This window comes from Neovison vison, chromosome 6 (genome assembly GCF_020171115.1).
Source record: "Neovison vison isolate M4711 chromosome 6, ASM_NN_V1, whole genome shotgun sequence".
NCBI classification, from domain to species: Eukaryota; Metazoa; Chordata; class Mammalia; order Carnivora; family Mustelidae; genus Neogale; species Neogale vison.
In genome coordinates, this window is record NC_058096.1 from 111,966,251 (window position 1) to 111,984,143 (window position 17,893).

At 37.5% G+C, this 17,893-nt stretch overlaps 1 protein-coding gene across 10 annotated transcripts in view; it reads left to right on the forward strand.

Moving 5' to 3' along the window:
- The window catches only part of TP63 (tumor protein p63), a 138,267-nt gene that overhangs the window by 22,308 nt on the left and 98,066 nt on the right, over nt 1-17,893 (forward strand). For 5 of the 10 annotated variants that reach the window (XM_044251986.1, XM_044251987.1, XM_044251989.1 and 2 more), the window contains exon 1: nt 16,893-17,092. The exons of 4 other annotated variants lie outside the window; for them this stretch is intronic. In XM_044251986.1, the coding sequence (XP_044107921.1) occupies nt 16,901-17,092 (192 nt within the window). In that variant the 5' untranslated portion in view covers nt 16,893-16,900. Of the gene's footprint in view, nt 1-16,892; nt 17,093-17,501; nt 17,557-17,893 lie in introns of those variants that run through there. One more of the 10 variants, XM_044251988.1, reaches the window with a different exon arrangement.

Sequence of the window (17,893 nt, forward strand, 5' to 3'; positions counted from 1 at the left end):
CCCACCCCCCACATAATCTTGTCCTGCAGCCTTGGTGGTGTAATGAATTAGTCTTGCACGAGTCTGCTGCTTGTGGAGGGCTAAGCAGGGGATCAAATCCTCCCTTTGTAGTGAGACAAGCTGCCGGAGAAGTGATTGATATTGCAGACAGAAGTAGGACTTCAAGGAAGAAATAAGCAGATAAGTGGGGTAATAAGTAGATAATACTGCTACTTTGCACTTAGTGTCTTTTATCTGAGCATCTGAAGGCAGCTGTATCCTCAAACATCAAGGCCTCTCAATGTAAAGAGAGAATGGGGTCTCTTACTTGGTGGCCGCCTCTACAATCCATAAACCAGTGAAAAGATTTCCTAAGGAAGACCAGTGGTAAAGATTTTTTGTTTTTCTTCTTTTCTCTGGGAAGTTAAGCCACCAGGATATGAAGCAATCTCTCTAAAAGTTATCTTGATCTTGATGCAATGATCTGTATGCACTTTCCCCTACAACGTTTGGATCTGAAAAAAGAACCTTCGACTGTACCAACTAAGGCATTTACTGTATTTTTTTAATCCCTTCTGGTCATGTCAGACTCACTCCCTTTGAGTAATTCTCATTCTTGCATTTATATTACTCCTCAAAAATTTCCCTTGTAAATCTTATTTTTAGGTTAAAGTCCTTAGACAGTAAATCTTTCAGACAGCATCAGGCCATTAGGGCTCCAAGAAACTATTGTGAAGTGAAGCTGTGTTTAATGAGGTTGATGGGTTCAGTTAGAGATCTCTTTGAATATGCCTTCATTAATTGTGTACACATCTTGTTAATTCAGACAAAGAGGGTGAGTGGCCAAGCTGAAAGTGTTTCTTTTTAGCAGACTGTGAGTCAAAATTCAGAAGCCAGTTCCTAGCAGAGTTAGAGAACAATACTGGCTGTCACAAATTTTTGTAGGTAACTTTATTCCCTATTTAACAGAGACTACAACTGTTTTCTAACATTAAATGACCAAACATAAATACTAAGTGCCACTAAAAATAGTGTTGAACATCCTTTCCATTTTTATTGCCAGTTTATGTATGTTGTGGGCTCCCTACATTTTTGTTTCTGTTTGTTTGTTTGTCAGTCATAGAAATCTTACGGTTAGGAGAGATCTTCAGGGTCATCAGATCCCACCACCCACGCAGTCTGGCATTTAGCTTCATAATTACAATATGTAAGTAACTGGCATAACCTTGGGAAGGAACGAGGACATGGATCCATCCAGTCTGTGTCCCCTGAAGATCAAAAAAATTTCACTTGATGTGGAAAAAAAGAGAAAAATCCATTTAATTCATGGCTAACTGTTTCACATTTTATGGTTTGTCTAAAGACAAATTTGCTTTCTTTCCACAAATAGTATTTCCTTTAGAACAAATTTCATACTTGGCAGAAGATAAAAAAGAACTATGTATATTTAATAGTGTTCTCCAGCCATCTTTCAGTGTGACTGAATTCTTTTGTGAGTTGATGGTTCTCAAGCTGAGATAGTTACAGATAAAATGTGAAAGAGATTGTGCATACATGTGTATGTTTGGGGAAGGAGTATGATAAAGACAACACATGGATATTACACGTATCACTGCTTTGGCGATCTTAACACACTATTGGTTAATTATAATCTCTTCTATTTTTCCCTTCCACTTTATAGTTTATAAAACACTTTATCTTTCTTTCTTTTTATTTTTTTAAGTAATCTCTACACCCAGTGTGGGGCTCAAACTCACATGCCCGAGACCAAGAGTCACATGTTCACCAACTGAGCCAGCCAGGAGCCCCAACTCTCTTTTCTTATCAGACAATCCTCACAGGTACCTTATAAGTGAGGTAATATGGTCATGATGTCCTCATGTTATAAATGTGGAAATGGAGTTTCAGGGTTTCATCGAGCCCACCGATGTAGCAAGTATCAGAACCAGAACTCCACGGCCCACTTTTTGACTTGGAGCCATTGCTCTCCAAGTCAAGTTCAAAGTGCATTGAGATATAGCATCAGATAGGACACGTTAGTCGGCTACAACGAAATGCTATATAAAATCAGTAAATACTGTCATCAAATATATTCTCAACACCCATTTACTTAATTGACCATTTGAAGTACAAACCTTTCTACAGAGAGAAAATAGAGTTAAAAACTATGTATAAAGAAATCACTTAGCATGACCTGAATGCACTTAATTTAGCTTAATATGTAGGTTAAGTTTTTATGACTCCAAACTCATCATTCTCCCCCAAGTCAGTCCCCTCCCTTCCTTCCTTGCTTCTTTCTTCCTTCCTTCCTTCCTTTTCTTATCTTTTTTTTTTTTTTCTTTTTCAACCCCAAACCCAGAGGATGCTGCTCTTGCTAGATTTTACATTATGTTCTTTCAGGGCAGAGTGGAGACTACCTTCTGCGCAGTTACCGAGATCCTAATGTCACTTTTTGTCTCACCTCATCTCCTTTTAGCTTCGTCTACTTGCTTGAGTGCGTACTTTGCTTCCAAGTTTTTGTGAGGCGACGGCCCATATCCTTGGCCACTTCTTCCACCTCTCTGCATGTCTGGCACTTCTTGTTCTCAGTTTCTACTGCTGTGTAATTCTCCTTTCTCATTTAGGTCACATATTTCTTTTACATTTTAGAAGGCCCAAAATTAATTCTGAAAAATATTTTACCAGAGGGGAAACGGAAGTTGATATTTACTAATAGCTTAAATGTATTTATTAGATAAACTGTCTTGTTGGCCCAAACTTAACTGATTTCAAAGCAGAACTTGAGGCAGCTGAATGGGTATATAAGATGTAATTCTAGTACCCTTAGAGAGTAAGCCATGGCAACAAAGGTAAACATGTAATTTCTCTTAGTTAAACGCAGTGGGCAATGTAATTCTTTCTAACAGGAATATAAAACTAAGAATGTGGAGAGCCATTTCATGTTCACAAAACTGTTGCCAAGCACTGGGACACGTACATTCCATTTGGGGGCTTTATATTGTCAGCCTCTAAAATGAGAAAAGTTTGGCTATATGAGTTCTAGAGTCTCTTAATCATGTCAGATTTTTAGTTCTGTTTCTACCAGTGCTTAGAATTACTGCTCATATCATTGTTGCTGCAAGCCAGGCATTCTCTTTTATCCTTACCTTTGGAATACCACATTTCCCTCCCAGAGAAAATGGCAGAGCTCTTTCTCTTTTCCCTGTTCTTCTTGCTGAGGCACAAGAGAAAGTGGCCCTCATAATGGGTGTGTCCACTTACAGTGCTAGGAAATAATGGGAAAAGAATTTATGAGCAAATGCCTAATTGATTGCTAACTACTGAGACTCATAGACTTAGAGAAGCATATGGAAAAAAAAAAAAAATTGGGTCCTTGTGTTTGAATCCCTAAATTATCCTGAGAACTTAGGGAAGCCCCTACTGGATTAGAGTCCTCCAGGACAGGAGGTCTATTAGGAGAACTAGTTTTGTTTTATAGTTTTAAATGTAAATGTTAGCCCCAGATGGGCAGAACATTGAACTCTCTAATTAGCCTTGCAGGTCCTTCTTTAAAGAAACAAGTGTGTAGCAACTAGCCATTTAAAAAGGCATTCTGTGCATTGTTTGCTGAAGGTCAGAGGGCAAATGCTGTTGTGACAGTTGGGTGGACTTGGCAGGCACACTTCTCTGAAGAGGATGAGAAAGAGAAGAGCAGTCGACGTTAATCTTTGGTGATAGCAATGGCAGAAGACCGTTCTGTCTACTAGAATCTTTTTGATATTCATTCAATTCACGTGAAGTTTTCCAATTTTAATCCAAGGAGTTAGAAAAATAGAGTCATAGGAAATAGGAGATGATCTAGCCAATACCTTTATCTTCAGGGAAGTTAACTTATAAATTATAAGTCGTAATAGCTTAGTTACCTTATGCATGAGAAAGACAAAAATAATTCAAGCTCACCAGTCTTATTCCAGTACATGTTTCCTACTCTACCTCCCATCTCCCAAGTCCATCCATGCTCACCTAACTTCCCTTTATTATTCTGAATACAGAATGTTTTGTCTCTGTCTTCTGTCCCTTACTGTTATTTTAATTTAGGAATGCCTTATATCTCTTTGTCTTCCTTCCAATTCCTACCCAACGGTAATGAGACTCAACTCCATTTCTCCTCATTGGGAATTAATCATTCCTTCTCCCTTATTTCCATAGAATTGTTACTTATAACTTAACACTTAGCATTTATTTTATTTAGCTTCTGTTTTATATACATTTCCTCCTGACTTTATAAACTTTACTGCTGCTGTTTTGTTTTCTTTTCTTTTCAGAGATGTCCCTTCCATTCTATCAGGCAGTCTGAGGACAGGCACGGAATCTTGTTCTTTTTTGGGTCTTATTGTAAGACCATGTACAATGAAGTATTCAGTTAATGTTAGAAATTAAATGTGTATATGTGCAAGTATGTGCGAGGAGAAATAAAGTAGTTTCTACTGGTGGTCTCTCATGTCCTTCTAGCATTAACATGGATCTAGGACTTAATCTTGGACTCAACTAATGTTTAACTATTTAAACTAGCCTTGACTTTTATTTTTTTGTTTGGATTGCCCAGTTAGGAAGGGAGAGGAGGTAAAACTCAAATTTGACAATTTTCCCAGTGATGTATCCTGATAAGTATTTTTTACTTGTTTCCTTCTACAATAACAGTGGAGATGGAGAAAGGGAGGTGGTCTGATGTTTGAGGATCATGCATGAGTTTTAAGTATCTGCACAGCCTTCTAGCTATTGACCTTGACTAAGAATTCACTATGGTTGCTAAATAAAAATTGAAAGAATATGGACCATTTCAGGAATTAGTTGGGAGAGAAGACGCTGAATATATCTTTTAAAAACATGCTCAGAAGGAAGCATCAGGGTCCTGGTTTGCTCATGATCTTACAGATTTAGGACACACCATGTATACTGTCATTGATTTAGCCTTTCAGCACTGTATCTTAACCCTCTTACATTGAAGGGAATCAATATGAATTACAAAGCCTACTGAACAAAAAGGAATACTTGAGAGCATAAGGAGCTCATTAAGATGGGCTTAGCATACCTGTTTCATTCATTTGTCACCTGAATTACAAATAATTCTTCACCTTTACATTTATTTTGTTGGGACTGCTCCATAGTGTGTGTGTGTGTGTGTGTGTGTGTGTGTGTTCAGATTATTTTTAATGGAACCTCACATTGCCACATGTATCTTTCTGTGATCTGAATACAATGATTTGAACTCTTCTGATTCCCATCTGAAGACTTGTTTCTACATTGTTACTAGGAGGCTATTAATACTTAGTTTCTCTTTACTTTTAAGCTACATATATTTTAATCCTAAAGTAAATTCCTGTCTTTGCTGGAAATTGCCTGTATTTTTTTTAGATGCAGCATTCATCCTAAATCTTTCTCTCTCTCTCTTTTTTAATCTTTCTATAACCACTGTTCCAGAGTTGTCCAGGTAAAGATGGATGCAGGTAATGTTTTCTTACAAAATCAAACCAGTGGCCTCTGGAGGCCAGAAGATCTGGCTTAACCACCTGGCTCACAGAGGCACACCTACTTGGTTGCACCACTTTTTAATCGAGTGGTGAATCAGGCTTGGGAAGCTGCAACTAAATCAGTTTATTATGTCTGTAACAGTAAGAAGCTCAGGAGATCAACATTAAGGGAAAAAAGCTGTTAAGTAGGAAAGTATCTTCGGGAGTCATTTATGGCAACAAGACCTCTTCTTTCTCCTGCAGCGCAGGCAAACAAATTGATTTGCTCAGAGACCAAATCCCTCCCCCTTGCTGGGGCATGCGCATGAGCAGACAGCCTCTTCTCTGACTGGGCTCTCTGCGTGGCGCAGAGTACCTACAGCCTTAGGCACAGTGGGTATGTGAACTTGAATATAACATTGAAGCCCTCTGAAACCTGGTTTCCTTATCTGAGAATTGGAGGTAAGAAGGCCATGCCTGCTGCCCAGATGTATCTCAGGGATCAAACCAGAGCCGTCATCTGACAAACAGAACTGGAGTGCCTACGATGCATGCTCTCCAAGCTGGAGGAAGTACAGCAGTACATGAGCATCACCCATGTCCTCCAGCTCATATTTTAGTGTGAGATTCATGGAAACAGAACTCGAAAGTAATGAGATGAGATCTACGATCATGCAGGTATTGCCAGGACCGGGTAATTTCGAGCTGGGAATGACTGGGCTGCTTAGAGAAGACAAATGACCCACCAATGCCACCACAATGCTGGGTGTGAAACAGTCCCTCAAGTGTTGAATCAGAGGAAACCTGTCCTGTGGGTGTTGAACAACATATTGGAGTTTGCCTGGTGGAGAGAACAGAGGAACCGGGGTTCACAGAGCTGCAAAATTATGAAGTACAACATCTATGTGCTCTTAGTCTGCAAAGCATGCTAATACCCAAAGCTCTTCTAGTATACTCCAAACTACTGCATCCGTCTTAGCTCATTAATAAGACTGTGTCAATAACAGTACTCAATTAACACTATCCTAAACAGAAATATAGGCTATTTTAAAGCCAGAATTTATCATAGGGTTCTTACCACAACATGTTCAGGTTCTCTTAAAGTTGGATTCGGTTTTCCATTTTGGTCAAAAGTCCCTAGGGTTCATGTCCAACCTTATTGCCTAGGTTCTGCCTTCCAATACCGTGAGTGCTTCACTTTCTTCTGTACTCAGGGTCCTTGGGACAAAAATGATACCGGGAATCATGTTTTCATCTTTATTTTTACTTTATTTTATTTTTTAAATTTATTTAATTTATTAAATTTTTTACAGAGGGCAGAGGGAGAGAGAGAATCTTAAGCAGGCTCCATGCCCTTCTCAGGGCTCTCTCTCATGACCCTGACATCATGACCTGAACCGAAATCAAGAGTCCAGTCCTCTATAAACTGAGCCACCCAGGTGCCCCTATTCTTCTTCTTTTTTGTAACTTCATTACTATTATTTTTGGATCAAGGCCTCCTACACCCTATACTTAGGATGAATGGAAATGGTTTCCAGAGACAGGTACTCTTTCTCTGATGGCCTGTCACAGAGTGAAGATTACAGCAGCCTGCTGGCATTGGTGTCTAGGAGAGCAGTCAGTACATGCTGCTTTGCCAGTTTGGAGAAGCACTACGGTTTGTCATACCTAAGTTACCTCCACCCCTCTGCTGGAGGTGGCAAGCATAGTGATCCAGGGTTCAGTTAGGGCTTCAGGTTTCCGTTTTTTTCTCTTAATCATCCTAACTTCTTTTTTTTTTAAGTGTCTTTCTTTGTTTCATATTGTGGTAAAGAGCTGTTTTCTGCCCAAGAAGACATTGTTTAAACCATTGTACAGTAAGGGAGAAGTTAGTGTCCCTTAGAAGCCTATGGAGAATTTGAGAGGCCAAGAAAGGACTTTAGAAATCCCCTAGGACTTGGCCAACACTTTATTGCACTTCTGTGAGGCTGAAAATCAGAGAGGCTTCAGGGTCACACAGCAAGTCATACGGCATATACACTGGAACTTAATATATATGTATAAGTCACATATGCATACCTCATATTTTCACACTTAAGATATGGACATAGTGCAAGTATGACTAGTGTAGCAGAGAGGGTGAGTGGAAAATAGGGCTCCCAGAAGGGTTCATTCGTTTCACCACAGTCCCTGGAGCAAAGATGATGTATGTACTGCAGGGGAGATTCATGAGTGGGATCATCCAAGTTTTCCCAAAGTCACAAACCAGTGATTGTCCATCCTGTTTCCTGAAGCTTTAGTGGTTTTTGCCAGTTGAACACATCCCGTAACGAATGGTAAGTGCAGACCGCCGTGTTGAAACCCTAAAAGGACATTGGAATTCTCTGAGAGTCTGAATTAAAATAGGCAGAGTGTGATTTTTTTTTTTTTTCCCCCTGGAGTCCATCCAGGATTCCAAAGTGAATGTACCTCCTTTTTATTTTGCCTAGGGATTTTCTTTTTTCCTGGAAAGGGTGGAGAGAATTTATGTAAGAAAGAAAGCTGAGTTGCCTCAAAGCACAGCCTCCAGGAAGAATGAGGCACCCCCCCCCAACCCAGTATTTTTGCTGAGGAGAGACAAATAGAGGAACTAAAAGTAAAGCTTAAAATCTCTAGCACTGAAAACATCGTAGAAATCAGCTGGTCTATAACATCAACTACCTAATCCTTCTTAGGAAGGAAATACCACAAGGAAAAGATGTGAAATATGAAGTTGATAGGGATGTTGTCTGTCTTCATTAATAGTAAAATTCAGATTATGGTTAAATAGACAAACCCAAACTTCAATACAAGATGCCAAATGTATAGCAAAACTAAGTCCAGTGAATAGAATGGAAAACTGCAAAATGGACAAGGATATGTTCTATTTTATGTAATATAACCCATTTACTCTCAGAGCCAGTGCTTAACCCAAAGTCTATGACTCTTGGAATAATGCCTTTCTTAAAGGCAAGGTAGACTCCTGTCTACAGTTTTAAGTAGGGTAAATCATTTAAAAGCTGGTATTGTATTGAAATAGATCTCCGTATGGAACCAGAAGGAAGGGTGACGTGTTGTGCAATGAGCTTGAATGAATATTTGTCCATGAAAAAAAAGGACTGACTTAAAAACACAGAAGGGAGACCTACACCCCAGGTTTCTGCTGGTGACTCCAGAGCTCTTTCCACTATTCCAAACTGACAACTGACTACAGACCTCTTCCTTCTCGCAGCAGCCATTTGGAGGCTATGACAGGAGAACAATGAAAGTTAGTGAAACACACAAAAAATCTAGTATTTATGGAATTAAGAATTTGTAGAAGGTATCCAGTAGCCATGTGCAGAACTACAGATGTGAATAAATAAAAGGATAAAAGTGTACTTAAATCTATTTAAAACTTCCTCTAAGCTAATTAGTGTCCTAGGATTGGTTAGGAAGGTAAATGTTACAAAATGGTGTGATATTTTGATTTTATAGATGAAGGTTCAAAAAATCTAAGTGAACATACCAGTCTTCAAATACAACTTACTTTGATTTAAAGACTTACACTTTCCAAAGCAGAGCAATCAATGGGGATGGAGAGGAATATGTTCGTTTTAATGAATAATATATGATAGCAATAGAAGGAAGTTAATTTTGTTTGTGTACTTTTTCCCTAAACTATGAAAAATATTATAATAGTAGCTGCTAATGACATTATGGTTAGGTAAACTTACACTGTTTTACGTTGTTAGTCTAGGTAAAATATCCAGAAATTAATGTAGTAATATCTATTGGGCCTTAAAGCACTGAGTGTCTTTTAATTGAATGATTCAGCTTCTAATAATGTATTTTCATTCATAATATAGTACCTTTTGCTTTAAAGTTACAGTGTTGGGGCACCTGGGTGGTTCAGTTGGTTAAGCATCTGCCCTAGGCTCAGGTCATGATCCCAGAGTTCTGGAATGGAGCCCCACATTGGGCTCCCTCCTCAGTGGAGAGCCTCTTCTCCCTCTCCCTCTCTCCCTCCCCCTGGTTGTGCTATCGTTCTCTCTCTCTCTGTCAAATAAATACATAAAATCTTTAAAAATAAATAAAAACTAAGGTTATAAGGTTAAAGAGAAATAGAAGCAAATGAATACCCAGTTAGTATGAAATGGCTAAATTAATTCAGCAATACTATGTTACAGTTTAAAAACAGTGTTTAAAGAAATATATGCAATGATTTGAGTATATACTCATAAAAATAGTTATATACATATATTTACATAGACACATATATATACTTAACAAACATATCTTTAATGTATGCTATCATAAGTACAGAGTTATATAGAATATATATCTCTGGAAGAGAATATACCAAAATTTAGCAGTGGTTACCTCTAGGTTCTGGGGCAAATGACATAGAAGAAGTAATTTTTATGTACTAAAGTAATCAGAGTTCATATTTCAATATATACAATACTAAAAGAGCAGAGAAACTTGGAAAGTGTGTGACAAAAATGTCAAAGGGTTAATATCTTATTAATAAGGAAAACACTACTCCTCCAGTGGGGTAGAGATTGGAGGAGAAAGCAAAGGACATTAACACATCATTCAAAAAAGAAATGCAAAGGGCTACTAAACGTATTGAAATATATTTAATCTTACTCATAGTCTGGAGGATTCATATTTAAAATAAGAAAACAGTTTCTTTTTATTTGTACAATTGGAAAAGTTAATCTTCAATATTGTGGTCCTTTATCCTCATTACAAATGCAATTTATGCCACCCTTTTGGAAAACAACTTGATTCTACACCCATCAGGAGACTTAAATTGTAACCTTTGACCCAGGCTGTTGAGTGGTAGAAGTACTTAACATGGAAAATGCTCATAATAGTATGATAACTAGTTAAATATATATATATATATATATATAATGATATGCGTGTGTGTGTGTGTGTGTCTATACATACACACACATAATGATCCCAGCTGTTTATAGAATACATACATTAAGAGAGGAGAAAAAGCATGGAAACTTAACAGTAATTCTGAGAAGTTTGCTTACAGAGGGAATGTAATTTTTTTCACTTTTTGTCTCTAAATATCACATGATTTTGTAATCTAAAAATTTAAATGCAAATTAAAGGTAATGCTAAGAGAGATGATCTTATCTGTGTGCATTTTTGCATCTCTTTACCTGGACCGTTTTGGAGTCCTTCCAAAGTAAAACACTATCTAAATTTGGGGAAGTGGTTAACAATACTGTTATTAAAATAATCATAGAGTGGGGTGCCTGGTAAATGAGCTATGAACATGGCATTGAAAGAGGGATAAATATTGGGGTGGGAGGAGGTATGAAGACATAACCTCCTTGAACAGCACAGGGTTTGTGTGGATTTGGGGGCCAAAATATACAGGTTCTACTCTTAATTTCATCATTTAGTATTTGTCTGCATTTTGGTGTCTTCACCTTTATCTGTAAGATAGGAATGATAACAGTACCCAGTTGATAATTTTGTAAGAGAATTAAACACATTTGATATATGTTAAGTACTTTGAAGAGTGCCTGACACATTAAAAGTACAAAGAGAGAGAGAATCTAAATCTTGTCTCCATTTACCTTCTATTTGACAGTTGACAGAAATAAAAAATGATAGCCTGAGTACATCTGTAAGATTTAGGACAGAACTCAGCTCCCTTTGTATGCCTGTAAGACTCATTTTTCAGTCTACCTAGTGACCCCAAAGTGGATGTCATCTTACATTTTGCTTTGGAACTTAGCTTTAGAATAAAAAGAACATTGATTTGGTGAATTAATTAAGTGGCTCTCAGTAGCTTCTACAAATGCCAATTCTTCTCACCTATCCATAGCAGAAGGGGGTGAAATCACTTGGGAAAGATTAAAGCTCTAAAAATTAGATGTATGTTCTGAGTTGGCCATCCTGTATGGTAGCTGGCATCAAAATGATCTAATTGATTTTGTTCTGTGGCAACTTGGAAAGTCCCAACATTTCTTAGCTTTCACACATGCTCTATAAAACCCCAATCTTTTTTAACTATTGCAGTTGTATTATTCTGACAATTTTCCTTTTGGCAAACAGGTATTAAGAACTTGAGGTACTGTACTTAGATCGAAACCATTATCTTTTTTCTCTTTTCTATTTTCATTAGATACTGTGCATTGATTCCCACAGGAAAGGCATCTGTGTCATAATAAATATCTTGAGTAAAAGAATCTACTGTTCAACCTTCTAATTGTTTCTTCAAAATTAACTGTATAATTGAACACATTCATCAGGCATTTAGACACTTAATGTGATATGGTGAACAAAAAAAATGGACTCCAGCCTCAAAGTTCATTGCCCACTGGAGGAGAGAGCCAAGTATACAAAATTTAGCATTGCAAGGTAGTATTATATTACTGTTTTTATATACATTCATATAAAACAAGAGAAGATTTAATTTCATCTAGGGAATTGGAGAATTTCTCATGAAAGTCATAGTGTCTGAGGAACCTAAAAATGTTTTCACTGATCAGGTAAAAAGAATGAAGCCATTCCAGACTGAGGGACCAGACAGAGCGGAGAGGCACGGATGATCAGCTAGGACCAGCATGTGACAAGCAGAATGGGATATGTGGAAAGTGTGGTTGAGAGCATAGCTTGGAGTCAGACTGTGAAAGGCCCTAAGTGTCTGTGGAAGTACAGTGGACCCTTGAACAGGATGAGGACTGGACATTGACCTCCCACAGTTGAAAATCTGCATGTAATTTTGACTTCCCCAAAACGTAACTCCTATCCAAAACTTACGCCTATCTTCCTGTTGTTTGGAAGCCTTTCTGTTAATATAACAGTCAATTAACATGTATTTTGTATATTCTTATAAAACAGTAAGCTAGAGAAAATAAAATGTCATTAAGAAAATCATAAGGAAGAGAAAGAACCTTTACTGTAGTATGTTGTAAAAAAAAAAAATCTGCAAATAAGCGGAACTGTGTAGTTCAAACCCATGTTCAAGGGTCAGCTGTAGTTGGTTTTGTTTCTCAGGCATCCTGAGAAATGACATGGTCAGAGTTGCTCCTTAGGAAAGATAAAGTGATAGGGAGGGGGACTCTCATGGGGAGGAGGGAAAGTAGGGAGAACACTGGATATTCATTTTTCTACTTCATTCAGGTAGACCTGTGGTTAAAGAATAAAAAGTTTGATATGTTTAGAATCTGGTATGTATTCTTTCTTGGAGTCTCAACTCCAAGTCACCAAGTCACTTGTCCAAAAACAAGTCACCAATCTTTGTTTACTTTAATAAATGTCTACCTAATCTTGGCCAAATTTACCTATGCCTCTTTAACTTCTCTTTTCTCTCAATTAATAGAACTGAGGTCTTCATGAGAGAACACACAGAAACACTGATCTCCAATCTGCAGCCTCTTGAAACCTAAACATTTCCCCATCCTCTATACCTACTTCCAACCATTGGGGGCAGGCAAAAATCCAAGAACACAAAATTGCTTCCATTTTTTTTTTTTTTTATTACGTTTTAGAATGTTGTAGGTACCATGTTATTCCCTACCTAACTTCACACACATGGATTAAGAAGTTCAAGCAAATGTTTTATGTATGCCAAGGATTTATACACTTGCTTGACTTTTTTACATAGAGATATAAAATGGAACCATTGATATTTGGTATATTATAAAGATAACATGTCAAATCAGAGAGGAAAAAGAATTTGACAAAATGGTAAACGTGAGGAATATATCCTTGGGAGGGAGTGGATCTTCATTTGTTTCTCATACCAATAAAAATTCCAAAGAGTTAAAAGATTTCCATGTTAAAAAATGTCAAAAGCCATAATAATATGAGATCATAGTATGGTTGAAGAATTTTATAATGTTGGGCTGGGACAGGTCTTTCAAACTATCTTGAAAAGTATAACTCAGGATGCCTGGGTGACTCGGTCAGTTAAGAATCTGCCTTCAGCTCAGGTCATGGTCCCAGGGTCCTGGAATTGAGTCCCACATTGGGCTCCTTGCTCAGTGAAGAGCCTGCTTCTCCCTCTGCCTGCCACTCCCCCTACTTGTACTCTCTAGCTCTTGCTCGCTTTCTCTGACAAATAAGTAAATAAAATCTTTAAAGAAAAAAGAAAAATGTTGAGTCATAAGAGAAAAATGATAAATTGGACTATGGAAAACTAGGATTCTTCTACACCAGAAAGCAACCCGTAAAACCATATATACATTTGAAAGCCCAGGCACACACATGCACACAGCAGAGAAATACTTCCAGTTAAAATAATGGGTTATTACCTATAAAATATAAAGATCTCCTACAGGAATAACTGTTTAGGAGGATAGTCAACAAAATGTTAGCAGTATTATTTCTGGACATCAGACACAGCGACCCCACATCGTGGATGGCTTCCCTTCCCAGTGCACTGAGTTTACAACAGCAGTATTTTCATGAAGGGGTAGCAGAGACCTGTCATTGTGAGGCCACAAAGCTTTGAGGAATCTGAAAGAAGGGGCTGAGAACGGAAAGTTGTAAGCTGTTAATAGGGTTGTTCCAACTCCTGAGGACTTGGGAAACCCACTTCAAATCTTTGAGTTTGTTTATTTATCTGCAAAATGGGGTAATAATACTTACATACATCACTAAGTCATTAGGAAAATTAATGCACATTACTAAACCTTTGAGATCCCAGGATAAGCATTATTGCGTGGGGAGTAGAGAATCATGGCTTCTCTTAACCTCCTGCTAAAGTTAATACTTGGTATTTATATACCAATTCTGAAATGAAACCTTATCAGAGGCACTTTAGTTAACTCACACATGGCAATGTGTTTGAATTTAAATGAACTGGTAACTAGTAGCTCTTTTTTTATCATGAGGATACTAAAAGCAAAAATCACAGATCCCCCCCCACCCCCTCCACAATATAGTGTACCTTTTTCTTTAAGTCATTTAAGCGTCTTGGTATCTGTACAACTTGATGGCTCTAACTACACAGTTTGGAGATGAGCAGATTGCTATCTAAATACCCAAGTGAAATAAGAATGCAAAAAAAAAAAATCTTCCAACCTGCTTCCATGGATTCTGGACAGAGTCTTAGCCTTGTAATCGTCTTTAGAAATCATTTAGTTCTGCCTCTCATTTCACAAATGAGGAACTTGAATCCAGAGTGGTGCGGTGACCTGCCCCAGAGGCACAGAGCTAACTAAAGGCAGAGCTAGGGATTATAGCCTGTATTTCCTAGTCACTCCTGTACCCCCCAGTCCTGTGCTCTTAGCCTTCAGCTACCCAAAGGACCCAAATAGCAGTGGCAGATAGATAGATAGGACAGACGTATGTGTCATAGATTTTGTCCAGAATCTTAGTAGCTATGTTAGACAAAGACCATCATCCTCAGATCTGATTGTGCTGAAGGCTGAGCTCGTCCATAGAAAGATTTTAGTCCATCACGTCCCGCTGGGAATATTTTGACTTTGTAAAAGATGAAATGTGTTTACATTTTGATGGAACATTGTCAACATTAGAGTCTGTGAACTCTACATTTAGGGTTCAAAAAGTTATGCTACCCCAGTATTATAAAAAAATGATCTAATAGTGGCTTTCTGGGCAGTTGTCCTAATGACATTTACTTGACAGCACTGATTCCCAAGCCTGATTCATTCAGAACTGCCTCATGGGCTGCACCAAATACAGCTGGGACCAGGTCCACACATCTGTTTTTAAGAAGCACCCTGGATGATTCTCAGGGTCACCCAAGTTTTTAAACCACTGGAATAGAGCGCAGATTAAGGAAGCAACAATCTGTTCTTCCCTGTTTACCTGAAAGCTGTCAGTGGGTATAGAATTTAAATACATGATCTAAATAATTATACTACACTTCGTACCCAGAGCTCATTTGGTTAATATTTCAGAGAAAAAAATGTACATTATGTCTGATATAAATTTGTAGTGTTACAGAGCATTGTCATATTCTTGGACACTTGATATTCAAATGATGTTATTGAAAATTTTTGCAAAAAAAAAAAACATTCTTACCAGTGACTCAGGGACTTTAAAATAAATATGCCAATAATCACATTATCCTTTATGCACATGCATTTAATGGATAAAAAAATAAAAGTAAAAATGGGGCAAATCTAAGGTCATGAATATATTTGCCAAGCTAATTTCTAAAGTTTATATACCAGCCTAGCCTGGCTTCTGATTTTCTTCTTCTAATCTTCTTATTTTTTAAGTTTTAGGGAAAAAAAACTAAGCATCCATTTCTAGCTGTCTCAGCCAGTTGTACCTTTCAGGCAGGACAAAGGGACTTGGCCTTCCAAGTGGGGGTGGGGAGTGATACTTTGATAGAGCTCTAACTGAATCTCATAGAATACTCAGCAGTAGCAAGAGAATTTTAGTGAATCAAACCATAACCATGAGAGTGCATTTCATCTTCACTAAATTGTGGTAACCAAGGCCAGATTCTATAATAATGTTCTTCTATGTTTATGCAAATATAGTCTTAAGGCAAAAGGCAATTGGTTTCTCACACTTTAAGATTTATTCTTTCTATTTATAATTTATTAACTGTTTACAGAAAAAGATAATGCTTTTGGGTATTAATGAAAACCAGATATAATAAAGTAAAGAAAATATTCAAATAGATAAGCTATTGTATTGATTCCATGTCCCAAGAAATAATGATAGAAAGAAGCGGTGCTTTTTTTTTTTTTTAAAGACTTAAAAAAAAATGGGCACTTTTCCCAGAATTTCTATTTCCTGTACATAATATGAATATTTGTTTTTGCAAGGTAACGGGACCAGTGGTTTAAATTGTTCATTGACTATGTCCTGAAAAAGCAAGTGGCTTATATTGGCATAAGTTTGTGTTTAACCACTGGCATTTCTCTGTGGAGAATAAGTTGAAAATTTTTCAGCTATCCAGCAGTGGATTTTAATTTTTTTTATTGAGAAAATATAACTATCGATTTGAATATTTAGAAATAGGTTTTAGTATTTAGGATTTAGTTAGAAATTACTAACTTTATGTAGTCATTCTTAAAACTCCACATCTAGTTTAAATAAAAGGGGGGGCTTCCAAAAGCTCTCCCTGAAGTTTTACTTTTCAGTTGCAAAGTGTAAAATAACCTTCTGAAAAGCCTTCTCTAAGTCCTGGTGGTGGGACGGTCTGAGGTTTGTTTGGGGAGATTTTGTTTTGTTTTTAGGAGAGAGCACTTTCTTATGAAAGAGGCAAGGGAAAGTTTTACCAGTCTCTCTCCTTTTTTTTTTTTTTTTTCCTTTCTTTCTTTTTCTTTTAAAGATTGGTGATAAGGAATTCTAACTACTTAATGAGATGGGAGAGGCCTCACTCCATTGGAGTGGAGGACTCCAGGTGGAAGTTGATGGATTGGACAGGTAAAGAGAAGAGTCCCGCCCCTCATGCCTATAGTTGGGTATATATTAGGGAACCTAAAATTATGTACAGAGAGAGAAAGAGAGAGAGGGACCTGAGTTCTGTTATCTTCTTAGTAGATTCCTGTTGTCAGGGTCTCAGAGGGGGTGGGGGGGTTGGCAAAATCCTGGAGCCAGAAGAGAGGACAGCGGCATTGATCAATCTTACTGCTAACATGTTGTACCTGGAAAACAATGCCCAGACTCAATTTAGTGAGGTAAGGATTTTAGATTTTAGCACTCCATTTAGAGATGTTTTTTCATTTTTATTTTTTAAATAAAAGTTTACATATTTGTGGTTCTTGGTCACCCAATGTAATGTTTTTGCAAATTGTGTGTAGGAATCTCCTTTACTTGGTTCATGTTTTCTGTGGTGACTGTAAGATTTTTTTTTTTCCTTTAAGTAGGAGATGAAATAATAGGAGAAAAGGGAGGAGAAAAATTTCTGGGTGACGTTATGTATTTGAAGAAACCCAATATTCAGGAGTTTGTAAAATCACTTTTTGTAAGAACAGACTGAGAGAGCAGCTCACATTCTGCTAGATACATGGAAATGACTCCTGTTGGGTATTCACGTACCAGTAAGACAAACTAGTTGGCTGTGTCTTAACTCAGTTAAGTTCTCAGTTCTATCTCCAGACTTCATCCTAAAAGCAAATGAAGCTTTTTCAAAATAATCCAGGTGAGATTTTTTTTTTAAACCATCTTCGTTTTGAATTCTATCAATCCAGAGACCCATCTAAAATCCTCAGGGGACTTTACTAATGTCCCTATTGTCTGGTGATTGACTTAAGACTTTCACTTATCATGACAAAGTTATTTGGGGGCGATGCGTTATTAAATATTTATACATGTGTACATGGCAGTGTGTATCACAGCATACAGGATTTTAGGTAAGGAATTGGTTTGCCTCTCTGATCTCTCCTCAAATTTGTCTCAGGGACTTAAATCACTGAGCAAAGGGATACGGAAACAAAACTCCTGAAGAGACTGCAAGGCTTTGAGGAAGTTTCCTAAGG